Raw genomic sequence first — 25,896 nt, 5'->3', positions numbered from 1 at the left:
TCTGCCATTTTCTTTGGCCTGAATCTTCTGTGTGTAGTTACAGTAAATGGACTAAACGAAGCTTCGAGGCAACTAATTTGCCTCTATGATGTTTTGTATTCGAATTACTCGGGTTACTCGAGGAATCGTTTCAGCCCTACAAGAGATAGCAGGGAGACATTGTGTGTGTCTGTGAGTGCTACATTAAGGATAAACACTTCAAATGAGTTAAACCTGGGTCCTGTTTTCTGAGTAACAGTAAGAAAATTGTTATAGATAGTTGCCACACCACCTCCACCACCAGTCTGACGGGGCTCATGCTTATACGAATATCCTAATGGAGTAGACTCATTCAGACCAATGTAGTCATTTGGTCTAAGCCAGGTTTCAGTAAGGCAGAGTGCGTCAAAACTATAATCTGAGATCATTTCATTAACAATAAGTGCTTTAGGTGCAAGGGATCTAATGTTCAGAAGCCCAAACTTTAGAAATTGTTTTTGTTTGTTTATTTGGCCTTTGTCGGGTTTAATGGTGATTGAACGTTTTCTTGGAAGTATGACAGTAAAGTATAGAGGAAGTTGGCTTCATCTCCAACATGTATTTTCACTACAGAATGCATATATATGTATACACATACAAATACATAAGCATTTACACTTATATTGTCAAAGGTTTTGGGACACCCCTCCAAATCATTGAATTCAGGTGTTCCAATCACTTCCATGGCCACAGTTGTACAAAATCAAGCACCTAGGCATGCAGACTGCTTCTACAAACATTTGTGAAAGAATGGGTCGCTCTCAGGAGCTCGGTGAATTCAAGCGTGGTACCGTGATAGGCTGCCACCTGTGCAATAAGTACATCCGTGAAATTTCCTCACTACTAAATGTTCCACTACCAACTGTCAGTGGTATTATAACAAAGTGGAAGCAATTGGGAGTCAATAGCTACAGACCTCCAAACGTCATGTGGCCTTCAGAGTAGTGTCCCAAAACCTTTGGCCATAAAGTGTATATACAAATAGTGCTTACTTTACTCATCTCCATTTGTTGCAAGTCTATTCGTTTTACTGTACTGTATTAATTTTCCAAACACTATAACGACTTATCTGTAGTTATGACGAAGTTTTGAAGTGTGCTTTCAATTTGACGAAAACTTATGTAGCCATCAGCTCTCTTAGATTGCACTACCTTGTCTTGTACGGGCGGGGCATTGACTTAGAACAATGTCAGAGGTGTATTCTGTACCTGCTAGTCCTTGATGAACTCCTGTCTCTTCACCAAGGTAGAAAATGAGGCCTCTGATCACAGCTTCTCTTCGGGCAAAGAGCAGGAAGAGGAGGAGGAAATTCCTCCTCCATCTGAAAGAGAGAGAGAGATAGATTTAAAACTTTGCCACAAACACCTTATATTGGAGAACACAATTTCAAATGTTCAACATACCTGGGAAAGCTCAAATGAAGTCAATCACAGGTGGTTTCTTGAGGATTACGTCATTTCGACACAGAGAGAAGGTTTTTGTCATCTTCTTGATGAGATAAAACAACGTACAATGGGCTTTTTAACATAGAAACATGAATCAGGTAACATGAACTCTTACCATAACCACATTCAACTTGTTGAAATTAATTATTTAACATCCACTTTTAACCTTTTTTAGCTTTTGAACATTTTTAACTACAACGTTTCTATGAATTTCTACATTTTTATACAGTAATTGTGTCTTGTTAACCAGAATAGGCTTTTAACCAGGAAATAACAGGATTTATATCAAAACCAATTCTTTTTCAATCTCAATATCACTTATTTGTGCCAATCCAAGGCTTAGTACAAGTATGGTGTCATTTCATCTTACCATATTAGCCAGAGCTACAAGCTAAAAGTCAACATGCTACACACTCACCGGGCTTTCGGCAAAAAAAGTAGCCCAATACTTCATACGGTTTACAAAAAGTTGTAGTTACATCATTTTAATTCAAAAACAATTCTTTTTCAATCTCAACATCACTTATTTGTCCCAATCCAAGGCTTAGTAATGGCACAGACCAGGCTAACGATTAGCATTAGCTGCTAGCGCTAACGTGATTAGCACACAAAACATGCCGTTTATTCATTTGCAATGGTACAAAAAAGCACCGAAGCCTTAAATAAGGAGGTGAGGGGGCGGCCACAATTTAATGGAAATGTTAACAAAAAAAGAAACAGCTCATAGAGATCTTGGAAGATGCTAAGCTATTAGCGCAGCCATCACCCGCTGACAGGCTGGGGTGCCTTACACAAAATGCTAAGCTATTAGCGCAGCCATCACCCGCTACTTACCCCTAGCCTGTGGGTGCGAGTAAAGTTGCTTTAAACTCGCTGACATCAAGAAAAACCAGTAGGTGCACATAACAATTCTCTACACTAGCTATAGAAAGGCGCACACGGCTCCTTTCAAAGCAAAACCCCCAGAAGTCGATGGATACTCCTACTCATTACACAGGAGACGATAAGAAACCGTTTGCTTGGACAATGGGAATCTCCATGCATGCAAGCTCACACTGTCAATGACGGCTAAAATGTACAAAGCGCATTGCTGAACAGAGAAAGCTGAGAAGAGCGCAATCAACAAGCCCTTGTACTAAAAGAGCCGTAGGTGCAGTGGGACACGCCCACAATCCCACAAATACGTTCAAAAATGCCATTTCAAATTCGGTAATTTAGAAAATAATGACATACTGGTCCTCGCCATGTCTAGTAGTCTGTGTGTAAATGTTTAAAGGATGAAAAAAAGGTGTCTATATATATTTTTTTAAAACCTACCGTGATCGAATAGTCGATCTCTTCTCCGTAGCATAAATACCGTTCATCGTTGTATTGTTTTATTGTGCTTGGGTAAAGTAGTGCCAAGTATCAACTGATCTGATGATGAAATGGACTAGTGCCAGACTCTACCAAGCACCCATGCCTTGTGAATAGCTTGGCATGGGGGGTTCAACCCCGCGGTTTTTTTATGTTATTTTATTCTCTTTCTCCATATCATTTATTGTAATGTTACAGGTGTCGATGCTAATCAATTCAGTTCAAGAGTTTTATTGTCATATGTATTAAAACAATAAAAAATTCTTACTTTGTGATGATAAAGTGTCTCTGTAAAGTCTAGTGTTTAAAATGTCCATGATTATCCGTTATGAGTGCATGATGGTTCAGCAGGTAAAGAGGGAATATAAACTGTTGTGGAGTCTGGATGTTCTGGCCGCAGTGCTCCGGTACCGCTTGCTAGACTTCATTAAGGTGAGGAAATTGTGGATGGGATGGGTGGTGTCCTTCATGATGTCCATTTGCAGATCCTTTTATTGTAGATGTCATGCAGTGAGGTGAGATCCGTCCCTGGGATTTTCCGGGCCAGCTTGATCACCCTCTGTAATGCCTTTCTGTCGTGTGTTGTGCTCTTGCCAAATTCATAGTCAGATTCATAGCATCTAAAATGGATTTAGTAAGGAATATAATTCTGTAAATCAGAGACTTAACACAATATCATGAACCTAAGCAGTCTTTCTGCCACTACTGTTTACTTCACATTCATTTATTCATTTATTATTATTTACCACATCATTTCACTTCAGTACAAAATGATCAGTATTTGTGTTTGAAGATGGCGTCATGTACAAATCCACTGTTAAATATTAGGTTCCAGTATACAACACAGAGATGGAGTTAAACACCGTATTGCCATAGGGGACAGGAGGCTCTATATGAGATTGATTTAATTTTCAGCATTTTGACTACGAACTCAATGTTTCTTCACAGTATAAAGTCACCGGGGTAGGCAAAGTCAATCCTGGAGAGCTGCTGTCCTGTAGATTTTAGCTTCAACCCTAAGACGAAGAAGAAAAAACAAAACAAAACATAACTGTCTATAGTATTCCTGAAGACCTTGAATAGCTTGTTCAGGTGTGCTTGATTAAGGTTGGAGCTAAACTCTGTAGGACAGTGGCCTTCCAGGTCCGACAATACCTTTCTTGGTATAGCACAATTTATACACAAAGTTATTTCTGTGCTGCATTAACATGCATGCAATGCAAAGAATTTTTTATGCTATACATGGTATTAGAATTTTTAATAATGTTCTTTTCAATTTTACATCACTGATTTGACAACAGTTAGTGTATCAGTGAGTAAAGTGTGTACACTTTTATATTATTATTATTTTTTTTAAAAAAGTGATAAATAGCATGGATCATGAGATGATGGGAAAGGGGCCCCCCAGGGGTATCGCTAGGGCCAATCATTCGGGGCTCGAGCCCCGGATGATTTTAATCTAGCCCCGAATGTTTTATCCCGCATTGTGCCACCGGAGTGCAGAGGAATTAATGAAATGTTGATTGGTTTAGTAGAGCACTTTTGCCGTTTACTGTACACGATTTTGACTGACATCTCTCTCTGCGCGCACACACACACACACACACACACGCTCGCGCCAAAATACCGTGAGAGTGTGCGCTGCAATATGCTCTAGAACAGTGCTTCTCAACTGGTGGGTCGCGGAGTGTGTGGTCAAAAACAACAAAATTATACATTTTTTTTTAACATATTTTGCTTATACAGTACTTTTACTTTGAAATGCGCGCGCGACAACCGTACCGTTTGACATGTGAAATTTCATTTAATTATTACAAATATGTCGAAGCGCAAGTATGACCCCAAATATGTAAAATATGGATTTACATACACTATATTGCCAAAAGTATTCGCTCACCTGCCTTGACTCGCATATGAACTTAAGTGACATCCCATTCCAAATCCATAGGGTTCAATATGACGTCGGTCCACCCTTTGCAGCTATAACAGCTTCAACTCTTCTGGGAAGGCTGTCCACAAGGTTTAGGAGTGTGTTTATGGGAATTTTTGACCATTCTTCCAGAAGCGCATTTGTGAGGTCACACACTGATGTTGGACGAGAAGGCCTGGCTCTCAGTCTCCACTCTAATTCATCCCAAAGGTGTTCTATGGGGTTGAGGTCAGGACTCTGTGCAGGCCAGTCAAGTTCATCCACACCAGACTCTGTCATCCATGTCTTTATGGACCTTGCTTTGGTCACTGGTGCACAGTCATGTTGGAAGAGGAAGGGGTCAGCTCCAAACTGTTCCCACAAAGTTGGGAGCATGGAATTGTCCAAAATGTCTTGGTATGCTGAAGCATTCAGAGTTCCTTTCACTGGAACTAAGGGGCCAAGCCCAGCTCCTGAAAAACAACCCCACACCATAATCCCCCCTCCACCAAACTTTACACTTGGCACAATGCAGTCAGACAAGTACCGTTCTCCTGGCAACCGCCAAACCCAGACTTGTCCATCAGATTGCCAGATGGAGAAGCGCGATTCGTCACTCCAGAGAACGCGTCTCCACTGCTCTAGAGTCCAGTGGCGGCGTGCTTTACACCACTGCATCCGACGCTTTGCATTGCACTTGGTGATGTATGGCTTGGATGCAGCTGCTCAGCCATGGAAACCCATTCCATGAAGCTCTCTGCGCACTGTTCTTGAGCTAATCTGAAGGCCACATGAAGTTTGGAGGTCTGTAGCGATTGACTCTGCAGAAAGTTGGCGACCTCTTCGCACTATGCGCCTCAGCATCCGCTGACCCCGCTCCGTCAGTTTACGTGGCCTACCACTTCGTGGCTGAGTTGCTGTCGTTCCCAAACACTTCCACATTCTTATAATACAGCCGACAGTTGACTGTGGAATATTTAGGAGCGAGGAAATTTCACGACTGGATTTGTTGCACAGGTGGCATCCTATCACAGTTCCACGCTGGAATTCACTGAGCTCCTGAGAGCGACCCATTCTTTCACAAATGTTTGTAAAAACAGTCTGCATGCCTAGGTGCTTGATTTTATACACCTGTGGCCATGGAAGTGATTGGTACACCTGATTCTGATTATTTGGATGGGTGAGCGAATACTTTTGGCAATATAGTGTATATTGACAACAAAAAGGGCTTGAAACCTCAGTGTGGCATATGTAGTGAGGTGCTCTCACAAGAAAGCATGAAACCATCTAAATTAAAACGACATTTAGAAACCAAACATCCCGGATGCAAAGACAAACCTGTGGAGTATTTTCAAAGGCGACTCCAGGAGCTCAGGGCATTACAAAAGTGCCTAACATCTTCGTGTTCAAAACAAGTACAGGCACTCCGCGCATCTTACTGTGTAGCTCACCGTGTAGCAAAGGCCAAGAAAGCCCACACAATAGCAGAGGAGTTTCTCTTACCTGCGGCCATGGACATGGTCAGAGAGGTGTTGGATCAATCTGCAGCAGATAAGCTGAAAACCAAATGATACCATTTGTCGGCGCATTGAAGAAATGTCTGATGACGTAACCGCGGTGAAGTTAGCTTGATATTCAGACATTAGACAGACATTCGGAAGCGGTAGTTTAGGGACCGTCGACAAATTTCTGTACGACTGAAAAAAAAAAAACACTATTTCTTCAATAGCTTCTGGGTCATGTGACCCTGTGACCCCAAACTAGTACCAAAATAATCTACTTGGACACCTCCACAGGGTACACCTCTTTGTATCCCAAAAAAAATCTCTTTTTTTATTTTTATTTTAATTTTTATTAAAAAAAACCCCTACTATTTCTTCAGTAGCTTCTAAGTCATGTGACCCTGTGACCCAAATCTAGTACTAAAAAAAATCTACTTGGACACCTCCACAGGGTACACCTCTTTGTATCCCAAAAAATGTCTTCATTGATTTTTATTCATTTGTTTATTTTCTTCATTTGTTTAACTCCTCTCTTCTTTAAATAAACAAGTCATTTCTTATCACGATTACACACCGTTTTTTATTGTTATTACACAATAGTCTTCTTAAACACACAAGCAGTATTTCCATATTTTTTTTCTGGCTGTTTGAAGCTGCAACGTGTCCATTCCCACACACTGTGCATGCATCCATCTATCACATGCATCACAATGGACCTGTTGAGATAATTTGATATATTATATATATGTATGTGTGTATATGTATATGTATATACATATACAGTCTTATGCAAAAGTTTAGGCACCCCTTGATAAATAACAGATTTTGGTGATTTTTTAATTGAAAAGATGTTAACACAGTCTCTCTTGGAAATGGAAAAAATGCACAATATTTTCAGCAAACATTGATGCATAGTTACTTCTTATGCCATAAATTGAACAAAGATAAAAAATAAAAACATTATTGTGGCACTGTGCAAAAGTTTGGGCACCCTACATAATCAGTACTTAGTAACACCTCCTCTGGCACATATCACAGCTTGCAAACGTTTTTTATAGCCAGCTAAAAGTCTTTCAGTTCTTGTACTTGGGATTTTCTCCCATTCTTCCATGCAAAAGGCTTCTAGTTCTGTAATATTCTTTGGTCGTCTTGCATGCACAGCTCTTTTAAGATCTACCCACAAATTTTCAATGATGTTTAAATCAGGGGACTGTGATGGCCATTCCAAAACCTTCAGCTTGCGTCTCTTTAGGTATTCCATAGTGGATTTCGAGGTATGTTTAGGATCATTGTCCTGTTGTAGAAGCCATCCTCTTTTCAGCTTCAGCTTTTTTACAGATGGTGTGATGTTTGCTTCCAGAATTTGCTGGTATTTAGTGGAATCCATTCTTCCCTCCACCCGTGCAATGTTTCCTGTGCCACTGGCTGCAACACAACCCCAAAGCATGATAGATCCACCCCCATGCTTAATAGTTGGCAAGGTGTTCTTTTCATTAAATGCTGCTCCTTTTTTTCTCCAAACATGCCTTTGCTGATTGTGGCCAAAGAGTTCTATTTTAACTTCATCAGTCCACAGCACTTGTTTCCAAAACGCATCAGGCTTCTGTAGATGTTCTGTTGCATACTTCTGACGTTGGATTTTATGATGGGGACGCAGGTAAGGTTTTCTTCTGCTGACTCTTCCATGAAGGTCTTGTCTGTGCAAGCATCGCTGCACAGTGGAACGGTGCACCACCACTCCTGAGTCTGCTAAATCTTCCTGCAGGTTTTTTGCAGTCAAATGGAGGTTTTGATTTGTCTTTCTGACCAGCATACGAGCAGTTCTCTCCGAGAGTTTTCTTGGTCTTCCAGATCTCATCTTGACCTCCACAGTTCCCCTGAACTGCCATCTCTTAATTACATTTCTCACTGTGGAAACTGCAAGCTGACAACGCTTTGCTATCTTCTTGTAGCCTTCTCCTGCATTGTGGGCATCAATAACTTTCATTTTCAGAGTCTTACACAGCTGCTTAGAGGAACCCATGGTTGTTGAGTGTCCGCAAGTGTGTGCACAAGGTTTGAAGAGTCAAAGTATTTGTAAAGCTTTGAAACTGGCATTTACTAATGACAGCTGTTGCCATGCATCAGATCTAACGAGCTGATTAAGGTCTGAAACCTTGTAAAAAGAATCTGAGACTCTGGAACTCTTAGAGTGCCCAAACTTTTGCACAGTGCCATAATAATGTTTTTATTTTTTATTTTTGTTCAATTTATGGCATAAGAAGTAACTATGCATCAATGTTTGCTGAAAATATTGTGCATTTTTTCCATTTCCAAGAGAGACTGTGTTAATATCTTTTCAATTAAAAAATCACCAAAATCTGTTATTTATCAAGGGGTGCCTAAACTTTTGCATAAGACTGTACATACACACACACACACACAGACATACAGTATCTCACAAAAGTGAGTACACCCCTCACATTTTTGTAAATATTTTTATTATCTTTTCATGTGACAACACTGAAGAAATGACACTCTGCTACCATGTAAAGTAGTGAGTGTACAGCCTGTATAACAATGTAAATTTACTGTCCCCTCAAAATAACTCAACACACAGCCATTAATGTCTAAACCAGGGGTATCCAATCTTATCTGCAAAGGGCCGGTGTGGGTGCAGGTTTTCATTCCAACTGAGCAGAAGCCACACTGGGGTCTACTGAAAGCCAAGATCAGTTGATTAGCCAGTTGGAATCAGGTATAGCTTGTGCTTGGTTCGACTAAAAACCTGCACCCACACTGGCCCTTTCTGGATAAGATTGGACACCCCTGGTCTAAACCGTTGGCAACAAAAGTGAGTACACCACTATGTGCAAATGTCCAAATTGGGCCCAATTAGCAATTTACCCTCCCCGGTGTCATGTGACTTGTTAGCGTTACAAGGTCTCAGGTGTAAATGGGGGGCAGGTGTGTTATATTTGGTGTTATCACTCTCACACCCTCTCATACTGGTCACTGGAAGTTCAACATGGTACCTCATGGCAAAGAACTCTCTGAGGATCTGAAAAAAAGAATTGTTGCTCTACATAAAGATGGCCTAGGCTATAAGAAGATTGCCAAGACCTGAAACTGAGCTGCAGCACGGTGGGCAAGACCATACAGTGGTTTTACAGGACAGGTTCCACTCAGAACACGCCTCACCATGGTCCACCAAAGAAGTTGAGTGCACATGCTCAGTGTCATATCCCGAGGTTGTCTTTGGGAAATAGACATATGAGTGCTGCCAGCATTGCTGCAGAGGTTGAAGGGGTGGGGGGTCAGCCTGTCAGTGCTGAGACCATATGCCACACACTGCATCAAATTGGTCTGCATGGCTGTCGTCCCAGAAGGAAGCCTCTACTAAAGATGATGCACAAGAAAACCTGCATACAGTTTGCTGAAGACAAGCAGACTAAGGACATAACGACCCCAAACACACCTCCAAGATGACCACTGCCTTGCTAAAGAAGCTGAGGGTAAAGGTGATGGACTGTCCAAGCATGTCTCCAGACCTAAACCCTATTGAGCATCTGTGAGGCATCCTCAAATGGAAGGTGGGGGAGCACAAGGTCTCTAACATCCACCAGCTCTGTGATGTCATCATGGAGGAGTGGAAGAGGACTCCAGTGGCAGCCTGTGAAGCTCTGGTGAACTCCATGCCCAAGAGGGTTAAGGCAGTGCTGGAAAATAATGGTGGCCACACAAAATATTGACACTTCGGGCCCAATTTGGGCCCAAAATTTCCACTTAGGAGTGTCACTTTTGTTTAGACATTAATGGCTGTGTGTTGAGTTCTTTTGAGGGGAGAGCAAATTTACACTGTTACACAGGCTGTACACTCACTACTTTACATTGTAGCAGAGTGTCATTTCTTTCTGGATGCATGCACAGTGTGTGGGAATGGACACTTTGCAGCTTCAAACAGCCAGAAAAAAAATATGGAAATACTGCTTGTGTGTTTAAGAAGACTATTGTGTAATAACAATAAAAAACGGTGTGTAATCGTGATAAGAAATGACTTGTTTATTTAAAGAAGAGAGGAGTTAAACAAATGAAGAAAATAAACAAATGAATAAAAATCAATGAAGACATTTTTTGGGAAAAGAAGAGGTGTACCTTGTGGAGGTGTCCAAGTAGATTTTTTTTAGTACTAGATTTGGGTCACAGGGTCACATGACTTAGAAGCTATTGAAGAAATAGTAGGGTTTTTTTTTTAAATAAAAATTAAAATAAAAATAAAAAAAGAGATTTTTTGGGATACAAAGAGGTGTACCCTGTGGAGGTGTCCAAGTAGATTATTTTGGTACTAGTTTGGGGTCACAGGGTCACATGACCTAGAAGCTATTGAAGAAATAGTGTTTTTTTTAAATAAAAATTAAATTAAAAATAAAAGAAGAGATTTTTTGGGATACAAAGAGGTGTACCCTGTGGAGGTGTCCAAGTAGATTATTTTGGTACTAGATCTGGGTCACAGGGTCACATGACCTAGAAGCTATTGAAGAAATAGTGTTTTTTTTTCCAGTCGTACAGAAATTTGTCGATGGTCCCTAAACTACCGCTTCCGAATGTCTGTCTAATGTCTGAATATCAAACTAACTTCACCGCGGTGATGACGTAAAACAACAAACTACAGCTCATATACAGGAAAGTGCTTATTACGCTTTGCAGATGGATGAATCCACAGACATTGCAAATCATGCAACTTTACTTGTTTATGTGAGATATGTATGGGAAGGGGATTTGGAGGAGCAATTTCTCTGCAGCAGAGATCTCCCCACCACTACAACAGCAGAGGATATTTTCAGTACTGTGGATTTGTATTTGGGATCATTGGGCCTGAGCTGGGAAAACTGTGTGGGAATCACAACTGACGGCGCTGCCTCTATGACAGGAAAACACTCAGGGGTGGTGAAGAGAATTCTTGAGAGGGCATCAAATGCCACCTGGAATCACTGCTTTTTGCATGGAGAGGCATTAGCATCAAAGAATATGGCGCCAGTGCTTGATGAGATGTTAAAAGAAGTCGTCAAAGTAGTGAAGCACATTAAACGAAGTGCTAAGACCTCCCCGTGTTTTAAAAATCTGTGCAAAGACCTGGGCTCTGAACACGTACAGCTGTTGTACCACTCCGAAATTCGTTGGCTCTCGAGGGGAAAAGTTTTGGCAAGGTTTTACGAACTTAAAACAGAAATCGCTGTCTTCCTTTCAGAAAATAACTCTCCTTATGCCGATTTATTTAATGACGAAATCTGGCTCGCACGAGTTGCTTATCTTGCTGATGTGTTCGAGCACCTCAACACATTAAACGTGTCCATGCGAGGGAGAGGGCACAATATTTTTGAGCAGAGTGACAAAGTTGCTGCATTTAAAAAGAAGATTGAACTGTGGACAAAACACGTTAATAAAGACAGACTAGACATGTTTCCCAACACTTGCAATGAAACACAACAGCTGGATATCGCGGGAAAAATTGTACTGAAGAAAACTATCACGGAACATCTTAGTAAACTGCAAGTTCGGTTTAATGACTACTTCCCCGAGAAACATGAAGATGATCCCTGGATACGCGATCCCTTTGGAATCGACATGGAAAGCGTCACGTTGCCCAGCAACGAAGAGAATCAGCTGGTGGAGCTGTCATGTGCTAAGACGCTGAAAAAGAAATTCAGTGAGGTAAGCCTTTCCCAGTTTTGGTGCCGTGAAGCACTTTCTGAGTATCCGTCCCTCGCCACTCGTGCGATCAAAACCATCCAACCATTCAGCACTACATATCTGTGCGAAAGTGGCTTCTCTTCTTTGGTGCAGCTTAAGTCAAAGAAAAGGAACAGGCTGAACATTGAGCGTGATCTTAGGGTAGCACTGTCTACCATCACCCCAGACTTTGAAACTCTTATCAGGAGTAAAGCACATCCTCAGTTATCTCATTAGCTTCCCAAATTACTGTTAAGTGAAACAGATGTTTATAATAGCTGTCATATTAGATGTAAAAAAGGTTATATTATTTTCACCATTCTACTGTTAAGTATTTGCTGGTTTGTTCAACAGGACCAGTGTTAATATGTCTTATTAACAGTGCAGTTTAGTTCATTGTTTATTTACCATGGTAATTGTACTTTTCGTACACTGTTTGTTTGTTGTTTTTACTTTGTGATATTTCTATAATTTGATAAATTTTGTTAAATGACAGCCACAAAATATTGTTTATTCATCATTCCAGTCTTGGTGATTTTCTTACAATTTATCTGGCTTAAGTTAAGTAAATAGAGACACTACTTGTGTATATGTTAACAAATAAATAAAAAATAAATTTGCTTAATTAAAGTTCCTAAAAATTTGGGTTGCGGGTTGATGACCATGTAAAAATGTGGGTCCCATGGCCAAACCAGTTGAGAAGCACTGTTCTAGAGCATATTGCAGCGCACACTCTCACGGTATTTTGGCGCGAGCGTGTGTGTGTGTGTGTGCGCGCGCGCAGAGAGAGATGTCAGTCAAAATCGTGTACAGTAAACGGCAAAAGTGCTCTACTAAACCAATCAACATTTCATTAATTCCTCTGCACTCCGGTGGCACAATGCGGGATAAAACATTCGGGGCTAGATTAAAATCATCCGGGGCTCGAGCCCCGAATGATTGGCCCTAGCGATACCCCTGGGGGGCCCCTTTCCCATCATCTCATGATCCATGCTATTTATCACTTTTTAAAAAAAATATATATATATATAAAAGTGTACACACTTTACTCACTGATACAGTAACTGTTGTCAAATCAGTGATGTAAAATTGAAAAGAACATTATTAAAAATTCTAATACCATGTATAGCATAAAAAATTCTTTGCATTGCATGCATGTTAATGCAGCACAGAAATAACTTTGTGTATAAATTGTGCTATACCAAGATAGGTATTGTCGGACCTGGAAGGCCACTGTCCTACAGAGTTTAGCTCCAACCTTAATCAAGCACACCTGAACAAGCTATTCAAGGTCTTCAGGAATACTATAGACAGTTATGTTTTGTTTTGTTTTTTCTTCTTCGTCTTAGGGTTGAAGCTAAAATCTACAGGACAGCAGCTCTCCAGGATTGACTTTGCCTACCCCTGTGACTTTATACTGTGAAGAAACATTGAGTTCGTAGTCAAAATGCTGAAAATTAAATCAATCTCATATAGAGCCTCCTGTCCCCTATGGCAATACGGTGTTTAACTCCATCTCTGTGTTGTATATTGGAACCTAATATTTAACAGTGGATTTGTACATGACGCCATCTTCAAACACAAATACTGATCATTTTGTACTGAAGTGAAATGATGTTAAATGAATGTGAAGTAAACAGTAGTGGCAGAAAGACTGCTTAGGTTCATGATATTGCGTTAAGTCTCTGATTTACAGAATTATATTCCTTACTAAATCCATTTTAGATGCTATGAATCTGACTATGAATTTGGCAAGAGCACAACACACGACAGAAAGGCATTACAGAGGGTGATCAAGCTGGCCCGGAAAATCCCAGGGACAGATCTCCCCTCACTGCATGACATTGTAGCGAATTTAGCTCAAAATTTAAATATTTAAGTGTAATTATAATTGGTTATAATTAATTATAAATATTCAAATGGGGGTTCTTAGAACTAACTGTTAGAGAATCAATAACACAATTATTTGATTTGTTCGTCCACCGAACAGACAGTATAATTATGTATTAATTCCAGGGAAAGTTATCTTCCTGGCAAAGAAAGAATAACTACTTTATAAAGTACTAGCTGTAATTTAGCACATAGCAAGAGTAATGTTCAGGGACCCCGAAATTGTGAGCAAAGCACAGAGACAATCACTTGTGAATAAAATGCATTTAATAAAACAGAAACACACAACACATACTAACTATGACACACATACATAAAAGACAGGATAAGGATTATAGAGGGGATAAGTAGGCAAAGAGAGATTGAGATTAAGGAAGGGAATACAGAGGAAATCAGAACGAGAGAGAGAGTGAGAGAGAGAAAGAGATAAGGAACTAGAGAAGAGATCAAATATGGCAAGTTTCAGATCGAGTTTTGATTACCACGTGTAAGAATCGTCAAGGTAATTAGGATTCGCCTTAATAAAGGCTTCAGCTTAAAATTGCGGAACTAAAAATAATTAGTAGCTTTTACTTGCATTGGTTCGTTGATAAGAGTCTTGATGTAGTGGATCAAGGAGGTTCGGAGATTCGAAGTCCTCGGAGTAAGCGAGAGATTCTGCTGGAACGAAAAAAAGGTTTCGGTGGTGCAAACAAAGTTCTTCGATTGAAGCTGCTGGCAAAGTGTCAGGAGAAAGTGAAAGTCTTGTCCTGAAGAAAGATCGGAGTCGAGTCGGGCGACGATAGAAGAGGTCGTGCCGGGAAGAAAAGGCGCCCGTGGGGCCAAGCCGAGCTGAGCAGAGCAAAAAGCTGAGCAAAAAGCCAAAGCTGAGCAAAAAGCTACGATAGATGGGTGCTTAGGGTTTTTATTGATCCCTTGGTCGCGCCCAGTTTTTCAGAGTGACCAATCCAATACCTGAAACTTTTGGAGGGAAAAGTTTCTTTGTCTCCACTCGGTCACTCATTTGCATACTTTATGGTGAAATCAGGAATGGATAAAGTTCCAATTAAAGTATAGTAGGCTCATATTATGTACTTGGATGACCACATGGCATACACTATTGCTTATAAAAGTAAAAGAGGATCATTTTGATAGTAGACATGAAAGAAACAGTATGAGAGGAAAGGAAACTGGGTATAGGCAATTAAAACATACATTCTTATCTTATAAAACATGTTCTATTTCATGAAAACACAGAACAACAGGTCATGAGTGGTAATACAGCCATAAAAATATAAAGGCAAAAGGGGAATACATATACAGGTGTGTTAGGCATGGGTCAGGTAGGGTTTTACTATTGTTTTATTGAAACTTGAATCAAGGAACTCTCCTTATGTGTGTGCGTGTGGGGGTCAGGATGAGCGTTTCCAGACGCTTTGGGTGTGTGTGTGTGTGTGTGTGTCTTCAGTCAGAACTTAGGTCATCCCCCGGTCAAGGCATTGATTTGGTTTAGATTAGGGAATTCTTGTTGACTTTTAACGGCAGTAAAACTGCTAGGCGCAGGGTGATTTGCATGTTAAGGTCACAAGTTGATGGGAAGTTCCAGGGGTGTGAGGCTGGGCTATCAGTACTGATGGTCTGCAGAACTCCAACATTCATGGAGGCAGGATTCCTCCTTTGTCTCCAGACTCGTTGGGGGGGTCATTGGTTATCCAGAGCCATCAGACATCCCGGAGCTTGGCTCCCATGAGTTACAGCATGTCGGTTGAGGTATAATGAAACAACTATGAGTAGTGATAGCTCAGTTGTGAGCTGTGTAATAGTTAATTGAGTTTTTGAGAAGGATGCAACGGATCCCATGAGCAAGTGAGCCAACCTGGAGACGCTACAACATCTACAATAAAAGGATCTGCAAATGGACATCATGAAGGACACCACCCATCCCATCCACAATTTCCTCACCTTAATGAAGTCTAGCAAGCGGTACCGGAGCACTGCGGCCAGAACATCCAGACTCCACAACAGTTTATATTCCCTCTTTACCTGCTGAACCATCATGCACTCATAACGGATAATCATGGACATTTTAAACACTAGACTTTACAGAGACACTTTATCATCACAAAGTAAGAATTTTTTATTGTTTTAATACATATGACAATAAAGCTCTTGAATTGAATTGATTAGCATCGACACCTGTAACATTAAAATAAACGATATGGAGAAATAGATTAAGATAATGTGTAAAAAAAAACCGCGGGGTTGAACCCCCCATGCCAAGCTATTCACAAGGCATGGGTGCTTGGTAGAGTCTGGCACTAGTCCATTTCATCATCAGATCAGTTGATACTTGGCACTACTTTACCCAAGCACAATAAAACAATACAACGATGAACGGTATTTATGCTACGGAGAAGAGATCGACTATTCGATCACGGTAGGTTTTAAAAAAATATATATAGACACCTTTTTTTCATCCTTTAAACATTTACACACAGACTACTAGACATGGCGAGGACCAGTATGTCATTATTTTCTAAATTACCGAATTTGAAATGGCATTTTTGAACGTATTTGTGGGATTGTGGGCGTGTCCCACTGCACCTACGGCTCTTTTAGTACAAGGGCTTGTTGATTGCGCTCTTCTCAGCTTTCTCTGTTCAGCAATGCGCTTTGTACATTTTAGCCGTCATTGACAGTGTGAGCTTGCATGCATGGAGATTCCCATTGTCCAAGCAAACGGTTTCTTATCGTCTCCTGTGTAATGAGTAGGAGTATCCATCGACTTCTGGGGGTTTTGCTTTGAAAGGAGCCGTGTGCGCCTTTCTATAGCTAGTGTAGAGAATTGTTATGTGCACCTACTGGTTTTTCTTGATGTCAGCGAGTTTAAAGCAACTTTACTCGCACCCACAGGCTAGGGGTAAGTAGCGGGTGATGGCTGCGCTAATTAGCTTAGCATTTTGTGTAAGGCACCCCAGCCTGTCAGCGGGTGATGGCTGCGCTAATAGCTTAGCATCTTCCAAGATCTCTATGAGCTGTTTCTTTTTTTGTTAACATTTCCATTAAATTGTGGCCGCCCCCTCACCTCCTTATTTAAGGCTTCGGTGCTTTTTTGTACCATTGCAAATGAATAAACGGCATGTTTTGTGTGCTAATCACGTTAGCGCTAGCAGCTAATGCTAATCGTTAGCCTGGTCTGTGCCATTACTAAGCCTTGGATTGGCACAAATAAGTGATGTTGAGATTGAAAAAGAATTGTTTTTGAATTAAAATGATGTAACTACAACTTTTTGTAAGCCGTATGAAGTATTGGGCTACTTTTTTTGCCGAAAGCCCGGTGAGTGTGTAGCATGTTGACTTTTAGCTTGTAGCTCTGGCTAATATGGTAAGATGAAATGATACCATACTTGTACTAAGCCTTGGATTGGCACAAATAAGTGATATTGAGATTGAAAAAGAATTGGTTTTGATATAAATCCTGTTATTTCCTGGTTAAAAGCCTATTCTGGTTAACAAGACACAATTACTGTATAAAAATGTAGAAATTCATAGAAACGTTGTAGTTAAAAATGTTCAAAAGCTAAAAAAGGTTAAAAGTGGATGTTAAATAATTAATTTCAACAAGTTGAATGTGGTTATGGTAAGAGTTCATGTTACCTGATTCATGTTTCTATGTTAAAAAGCCCATTGTACGTTGTTTTATCTCATCAAGAAGATGACAAAAACCTTCTCTCTGTGTCGAAATGACGTAATCCTCAAGAAACCACCTGTGATTGACTTCATTTGAGCTTTCCCAGGTATGTTGAACATTTGAAATTGTGTTCTCCAATATAAGGTGTTTGTGGCAAAGTTTTAAATCTATCTCTCTCTCTCTTTCAGATGGAGGAGGAATTTCCTCCTCCTCTTCCTGCTCTTTGCCCGAAGAGAAGCTGTGATCAGAGGCCTCATTTTCTACCTTGGTGAAGAGACAGGAGTTCATCAAGGACTAGCAGGTACAGAATACACCTCTGACATTGTTCTAAGTCAATGCCCCGCCCGTACAAGACAAGGTAGTGCAATCTAAGAGAGCTGATGGCTACATAAGTTTTCGTCAAATTGAAAGCACACTTCAAAACTTCGTCATAACTACAGATAAGTCGTTATAGTGTTTGGAAAATTAATACAGTACAGTAAAACGAATAGACTTGCAACAAATGGAGATGAGTAAAGTAAGCACTATTTGTATATACACTTTATGGCCAAAGGTTTTGGGACACTACTCTGAAGGCCACATGACGTTTGGAGGTCTGTAGCTATTGACTCCCAATTGCTTCCACTTTGTTATAATACCACTGACAGTTGGTAGTGGAACATTTAGTAGTGAGGAAATTTCACGGATGGACTTATTGCACAGGTGGCAGCCTATCACGGTACCACGCTTGAATTCACCGAGCTCCTGAGAGCGACCCATTCTTTCACAAATGTTTGTAGAAGCAGTCTGCATGCCTAGGTGCTTGATTTTATACACCTGTGGCCATGGAAGTGATTGGAACACCTGAATTCAATGATTTGGAGGGGTGTCCCAAAACCTTTGACAATATAAGTGTAAATGCTTATGTATTTGTATGTGTATACATATATATGCATTCTGTAGTGAAAATACATGTTGGAGATGAAGCCAACTTCCTCACAATTTTCTTACTGTTACTCAGAAAACAGGACCCAGGTTTAACTCATTTGAAGTGTTTATCCTTAATGTAGCACTCACAGACACACATAATGTCTCCCTGCTATCTCTTGTAGGGCTGAAACGATTCCTCGAGTAACCCGAGTAATTCGAATACAAAACATCATAGAGGCAAATTAGTTGCCTCAAAGCTTCGTTTAGTCCATTTACTGTAACTACACACAGAAGATTCAGGCCAAAGAAAATGGCAGAAAGTTTTCAAAGTTTGGGATCATTTCAGATTAAAACAAACAGAAAACTCTGTACAGTGTGATTACTGTAAGACTGAACTGGTGCACCACAACACTACAAGTTCCATACTTCAACATCTCAACCACGGTGAAGTTAGTGTGATATTCGGACATTAGACATTCGGAAGCGGTATTTTAGGGACCGTCGACAAATAAGAATCAGTGAAGACATATTTTGGGATAACGAGAGGTGTACCTCGTGGGGGTTTCCAATTAGATTATTTTGGTACTAGTTTTTGATCACAGGGTCTCATGACCTAGAAGGAATTGAAGGGATAGTGATTTTTTTCTTAAATTAAAAAATAAATAATAATTTCAAATTAATTCACATGATGCATAATTAATACTATCTATTAATTAAATTATTATTATTATTATTATTATTATTAAAAAAGTATAAATATGTATTATTAATAAAGCTGTATGCAATGACGCAGGGCATATGTATATTCAAGAAGAAATTAGAATAACTGGGGCACGTAGCCAGGTAAGTAACAAGTACCACATTTCAGTCGTACAGAAATTTGTTGACGATCCCTAAAATACCGCTTCTGAATGTCTGTCTAATCCCGAATATCAAACCAAGTTCACCGTGTTAATATCTCATTCACACACAGTCCCCGCTTTAAGTCGACACAAGCTTCACACTTAGCTTAAATCAATATGAACTGTATAGTATGAACTATACAGAATATGAAGGTAAGTGTATAATAGGTACGAGACAGAATCAAAGAGACTGCATTGAAGTTTGTTTTTTTGTTTGTTTTTTTTGCAACAGTGCTGATGGTGCTCCTTCTCTCTTTTTTGCTCAGGCACTTGGTGTTTCTCTCCACCTGAGTGGGTGTGTGATGAAGAGTATTTGGGTTTTCCTGCCACCATGTGGGGTCTGGGAGTTCTCCTGTTTCACCTCATCTGTGGACACTTGCCCTTCAATAATGAGGATGAGATCGTTTACAGGAAGATGGACTTCGCTCCCGGCCTGTCTGAAGGTGAGAAAATGTAGAAGCATCACCATTTAGAACAGCTGAAGTTGTAAAACTGGCATTACAAGATTAATAGATTTTTTTAATAATATTAATATATATCTGAAATGTCAAAGCATTATCTATATCTCATCGCTGCACACACAGGTTGCCACAATCTGATCAATTGGTGTCTGGACCCGGAACCTGAATGTTGGCCCACGTTTGAAGAAATCCTCAGCCATCAGTGGTTTACATCTGGTGGACCTGAGTGAAGGATCTGAGTGTAGGTGGATCTGTTGAAGACTCTCACCCTCACTTACATAAAGAAAGGAAGAAATAAATAAACAAATTTATTGTTGAATAAATGTTCTATTTTTTTTCTTATTTAGCCATTTGGATGTCCACCGTGGTGTTGCGCCTCGTGAAGAAGCATGTCCAGGAGATGCTGAAGGCCATGGAGCAACACTCCTCTCACACACACACACACACACACACACACACCTCTCTATCTCAGCCAACTTAGAGTGATCAGGACATTTAAGGAAATCTATTGTTGGCTATTCAGTGGTCATTAGAATATAAAACTAAGATTAAACTCTGCACTTTTGCCCATTCATTTGTAGAACTGCTTTTGCTCTCCAAATTTTGCAATTTATAAGATTTAATCTTCATAAGATTAAGCAATCCCCAAAATTTAAATAAAGTAATAAATGTCCTGGTCATACTTTGAACACATCTCTTTTCTTTCCCTTTCTTTCTCTCTCCACTTCCTCAAGATCTCCATAGGTAAGTAAATACTTGTTACTGTCTTTTATTTTCTGCAGAATTAAACCTGTCTTGTGTTTCTTCTCTCCCTGAACAGCTGTACACAACATCACTGACCTCTAACATCAACACCTGTTGGTGCTCTCTGACCAACGGACAACATCAACATCTGCAGCTCCGATAAGCATCTCCATCTTTAGTTTAACTTTTTATTATATACGTTAGACATTTATCTTTATTATAGGTTTAAGATTTTACTATACTATTTATTAGACATTTAAGATTTTGTTGTATTTTTAATAGATTTATCTGTTCATTATACTTTTTATTTATCTTTTGTAGTTCTATTTACTATATTTATTATATTGCATTTTTAATTAAATCCTAATAAAAATGTATTAGCTCATATTTGAGGTGTCATTGTGATCATTCCCAGTTTTTCTGAATGTTTCTGATGAATGTTGGGGTTGAAATGTAACTCTAGAAACAACCTGAGACTTTTTCCTCCTAGAAAAGAAAGACTTGTTTTCTGCTGACTGTGGAATTGGCACTTTATTTAGATTAAAACTAAAATCTATTAAAGAAACACTGAGTTCATAGTCCAAATGCTGAAAATTAAATCAATCTCATATAGAGCCTCCTGTCCCCTATGGCAATACGGTGTTTAACTCCATCTCTGTGTTATATACTGGAAGCTAATATTTAACAGTGGATTTGTACATGACGCCATCTTCAAACACAAATACTGATCATTTTGTACTGAAGTGAAATGATGTTAAATGAATGTGAAGTAAACAGTAGTGGCAGAAAGACTGCTTAGGTTCATGATACTGCGTTATTTACATGAGTCTCCATCCAGACTCCAGAACAGTTTATATCGCCTGGCCATTAGACTGATAAATAGTCCAAACCCACTGCCACTTCCACCTGTATCATCAGGGTCAATTCAGTCTGTTCAATGGCACTGTGCACTTTACCTGCTGAACCATCATGCACTCATAATGGATAATCATGGACATTTTAAACACTAGACTTTACACGGACACTTTATCATCACAAAGTAAGATTTTTTTATTGTACCAGTGCATATGACAATAAAGCTGTTGAACTGAATTGAAGTATATTGATTAGTATCGTCACCTGTAACATTACAATCAATAGAATGAATTAAACTAGAATGTTGCGTTTCCAGAAGAAAATGTGAGTGTGATTGCGAGTATGTTGCTTAAAGTATTGCAAGACATGCTTAAATAATATTTAAAAGCTAAAGTTAAAAAGTTTAAGGTAGTATGTGGCTGTAGAGTAAGAATTGAAGCTGTAGGAACAGTTTAAAGACGACGCGACCTTAAAAACACCCCTGCTCCCTGACTCTAGCTGACGTCACACACACACACACACACTCACACAGTAGCGGTCTGAAGTCCGTGAAAAATCCATCTAAAATAAAGTATAATACTTATCAGCATGAAAAGTAATAGCACAGTTAAGCAGCATTTTAGCGTTGGAAGCATGTTTCTAGCTATTACCGTTTAAGCGATATGTTGCTTATACTATTGCAATAAATTCTGAAATAATATATAAATGCAACTCCGAGCGGGTCTCGAACCCGGGTCCCCAGCATAGGAGACGAACGCGCTAACAATGTACCACAAGGGATGAACGCGTTCATTGGCATTAAGATCAGGTTTGCATCACAGCACGTGCGTAAAAACTATACATGCTTAAACTAAACACAAACTAGTTACAGTTAAAATATGAAGTCTAACCGAACCAACGTTACGACTTAAACCTCTTCCCTCAATCTAGCTCACGTCACAAGTCCGTGAAAAATACATTTACAAATCCACATAAAAAACTATAATACTTATCAGCATGAAAAGTAATAGCGAACCTAAGCAGCATTTTAGCGTTGGAACCATGTTTCTAACTATTATCATATTATCGGGCGCTCTACCAAATAAGCTAAACTGCAGCTTGTAACACTACTGAGATCAGTGGAGTAATGTTTTACATGCTTCTTTGCGGCATCTACGGAGGCATGTTTACGGCAGCTACCGAAAACCTCCGAGAAAGACCGAACTGTACGGAAACCAGGAAGTGAATTCCGTGAAAATGCATTGACAAATTAATATAAAATAAACTACAATACTTATCAGCATGAAAAGTAATTGCACACATAAGCACAAAATGATCAACATTTTAGCGTTGGAACCATGTTTTTAGTTATTACCGTTTAGGACTAGTAGCGAGTCCAGGAACCGGAATAATAATAATAAATAGTGACGATAACAAGAGTGCGACTGCTTACGCAATAACACTAATGAGACATAATTTAAGTTCGACTTCTTTTATTTGGTCGAGACTTGGCAACAACAAAACGACTTTCTGGAACTTAATTAAGCATGTCCACTGGGGTTTGTTTACATCTCAAGCCCCGAACTTCCGGACGCTGGCGTTACTCCACGACGCGATTTACAAGGCATCTCCATGGACTCTGTCCACATACACATCATTGAATCCGCTGTTTACAAATCAGCGGGTCAACACCGACTACACTCGCTGTTATATACCGACCACCGAAATACTGTAACACATTTGTATCTAAATTCTCTGCATTTTTATCCTCTCTCTGTACACTCTCTCCTAACGTTATCCTACTTGGTGATTTTAACATTCATGTGGATGACACTGTAAATGGGGTCCGAGTTGCCTATATCAGACCACAAATTAATCTCATTCACTGTTAATGTTCCACTATACAAATCTCCTCAGCAGCTCTCAGTGTCCTTCAGGAACTTAAAAAACATCGATCCTTTCACTTTGTCCACTGCATATCAATAATCTTCCATGCAGTGACCATCTATCCACCCCTGATGACCTGGTATCTTACTACAACGCTGAACTACAGATCCTCCTGGACGTTATTGCACCTCTAAAAACCCGAACTGTCTCTTTTGCTCAGTCTGCACCCTGGTTTACTCCTGAGCTTCGTCAGCTCAAATCCAGAGGCCGTCGCCTGTACAAAAGAACTGGACTTACTGTACACAGAGAAATGTACAGCGAGCATGTGCTCCTCTATAAAAACGCATTGACTTCAGCTAAATCTGCTCACTACAATAAGCTGCTTGCATCTGGCGAAGGGAACACAAAAGTCTTGTTTTCCACTGTAAAAAGTATTCTGAAACCATCTGACTCACTTCCACCCCACCTGTATTGCACTGCTCAGTGTGATGCTTGAGAGTTTTTTTGCTGCTGTCCGCAAGCTTACCGAAGTGCAGCCAAAGAAAGAAAGAAGGAGGAACAGGAGAGAAACTCCACACAGGATGTTCAGTATGCATCTGTCCCGTTTTTACCGTCGAGGTTTAACGGATTTAGTTTAAAGAGTCGAGTTTGGAACTGAACCGATCAGGCTCTCTGCTCCTCTCGCGGTATTTCCGGCTGTTTAATTGGGACGCATCCGGACGCAGTCTCTGCGGTTTCTGCAGTTCCCTCACTGTCAAGGGGGCAATGAGAATTCCTGTCTTTTTGCATTGACGACAAAATGGGGTGAGTGAAGTGTGTAGTGTGTAGTGTGTGTGTGAGAGCTAGTCTAGGTGTAGCGTGAGAGATAGCGTGAGACGGTCACATGACCGAGGAATGGTCATAGGGTCATGTGACCGTCTCACGCCATCTCTCACGCTACACCTAGACTAGCTCCGGTCACTCTGTAGTGTCTGGGGTGACCACGCGTACTGTCTCTTTGCAGTGGTGGGCAGTAATAATCATAATGTGATAGTACCCTGTGATAATCATAATGGCCATTTTCTTTAATATGAATCCAATGTTGGCTCGTAGCAATGAAGGATTTTATTATGTATGTGAATAAATCTGTTATTATATTAATTACACTATATTGCCAAAAGTATTCGCTCACCTGCCTTGACTCGCATATGAACTTAAGTGACATCCCATTCCTAATCCATAGGGTTCAATATGACGTCGGTCAACCCTTTGCAGCTATAACAGCTTCAACTCTTCTGGGAAGGCTGTCCACAAGGTTTAGGAGTGTGTTTATGGGAATTTTTGACCATTCTTCCAGAAGCGCATTTGTGAGGTCACACACTGATGTTGGACGAGAAGGCCTGGCTCTCAGTCTCCGCTCTAATTCATCCCAAAGGTGTTCTATCGGGTTGAGGTCAGGACTCTGTGCAGGCCAGTCAAGTTCATCCACACCAGACTCTGTCATCCATGTCTTTATGGACCTTGCTTTGGTCACTGGTGCACAGTCATGTTGGAAGAGGAAGGGGCCAGCTCCGAACTGTTCCCACAAAGTTGGGAGCATGGAATTGTCCAAAATGTCTTGGTATGCTGAAGCATTCAGAGTTCCTTTCACTGGAACTAAGGGGCCAAGCCCAGCTCCTGAAAAACAACCCTACACCATAATCCCCCCTCCACCAAACTTTACACTTGGCACAATGCAGTCAGACAAGTACCGTTCTCCTGGCAACCGCCAAACCCAGACTCGTCCATCAGATTGCCAGATGGAGAAGCGCGATTCGTCACTCCAGAGAACGCGTCTCCACTGCTCTAGAGTCCAGTGGCGGCGTGCTTTACACCACTGCATCCGACGCTTTGCATTGCACTTGGTGATGTATGGCTTGGATGCAGCTGCTCGGCCATGGAAACCCATTCCATGAAGCTCTCTGCGCACTGTTCTTGAGCTAATCTGAAGGCCACATGAAGTTTGGAGGTCTGTAGCGATTGACTCTGCAGAAAGTTGTCGACCTCTTCGCACTATGCGCCTCAGCATCCGCTGACCCCGCTCCGTCAGTTTACGTGGCCTACCACTTCGTGGCTGAGTTACTGTCGTTCCCAAACACTTCCACGTTCTTATAATACAGCTGACAGTTGACTGTGGAATATTTAGGAGCGAGGAAATTTCACGACTGGATTTGTTGCACAGGTGGCATCCTATCACAGTTCCACGCTGGAATTCACTGAGCTCCTGAGAGCGACCCATTCTTTCACAAATGTTTGTGAAAACAGTCTGCATGCCTAGGTGCTTGATTTTATACACCTGTGGCCATGGAAGTGACTGGAACACCTGATTCTGATTATTTGGATGAGTGAGCGAATACTTTTGGCAATATAGTGTATGTCGTGTATGGCTATACAACAACACAATAACCCCATAGCTCAACTTTTATTGCTGATATCTGACCGGTCACCAAGCAACTTTTCCATTTCATTTTTTTATGTGAAGTAGAATAAGATTACTGCACAAATACTGTAATTGCCCATCACACGCCAAATTATTAGTTACTAAACACTGAAATATTGACTGAATCTGAACTTTTTTTCCCTCTGAATCTGTAGAGCAGCAAGTTTCTGTTAAAGTCAATCTGTTTAGATCCTCGCTGGTC

General features: G+C 40.4%; 1 protein-coding gene across 1 annotated transcript; it reads left to right on the top strand.

Annotated features, from left to right (window-relative positions):
• Positions 1 to 3,158: 3,158 nt before the first annotated feature.
• Positions 3,159 to 23,586, top strand: LOC131369948 (protein FAM200A-like). The gene is made up of 6 exons (XM_058416836.1): positions 3,159 to 3,251; positions 10,893 to 12,147; positions 13,289 to 13,345; positions 19,577 to 19,753; positions 20,119 to 20,188; positions 23,457 to 23,586. Exons 1-6 carry the CDS (start codon positions 3,159 to 3,161, stop codon positions 23,584 to 23,586), a joined length of 1,782 nt encoding a protein of 593 aa, XP_058272819.1.
• The last annotated feature ends 2,310 nt before the right edge of the window (positions 23,587 to 25,896 follow it).

This window comes from Hemibagrus wyckioides, linkage group LG02 (assembly GCF_019097595.1).
Source record: "Hemibagrus wyckioides isolate EC202008001 linkage group LG02, SWU_Hwy_1.0, whole genome shotgun sequence".
Classification (NCBI taxonomy): Eukaryota; Metazoa; Chordata; class Actinopteri; order Siluriformes; family Bagridae; genus Hemibagrus; species Hemibagrus wyckioides.
This window is presented reverse-complemented; position numbering and strand designations above follow the sequence as displayed.

What these genes read in the sequence shown, in the direction of transcription:
- LOC131369948 (XM_058416836.1), top strand. Translation starts at nt 3,159, where the DNA reads ATGGTTCAGCAGGTAAAGAGGGAATATAAACTGTTGTGGAGTCTGGAT. An exon ending in GCTTGCTAGACTTCATTAAG is followed by an intron (nt 3,252 to 10,892) that starts GTGAGGAAATTG and finishes GCTCATATACAG; the next exon opens with GAAAGTGCTTATTACGCTTT. An exon ending in CTTTGAAACTCTTATCAGGA is followed by an intron (nt 12,148 to 13,288) that starts GTAAAGCACATC and finishes TCTTCGTCTTAG; the next exon opens with GGTTGAAGCTAAAATCTACA.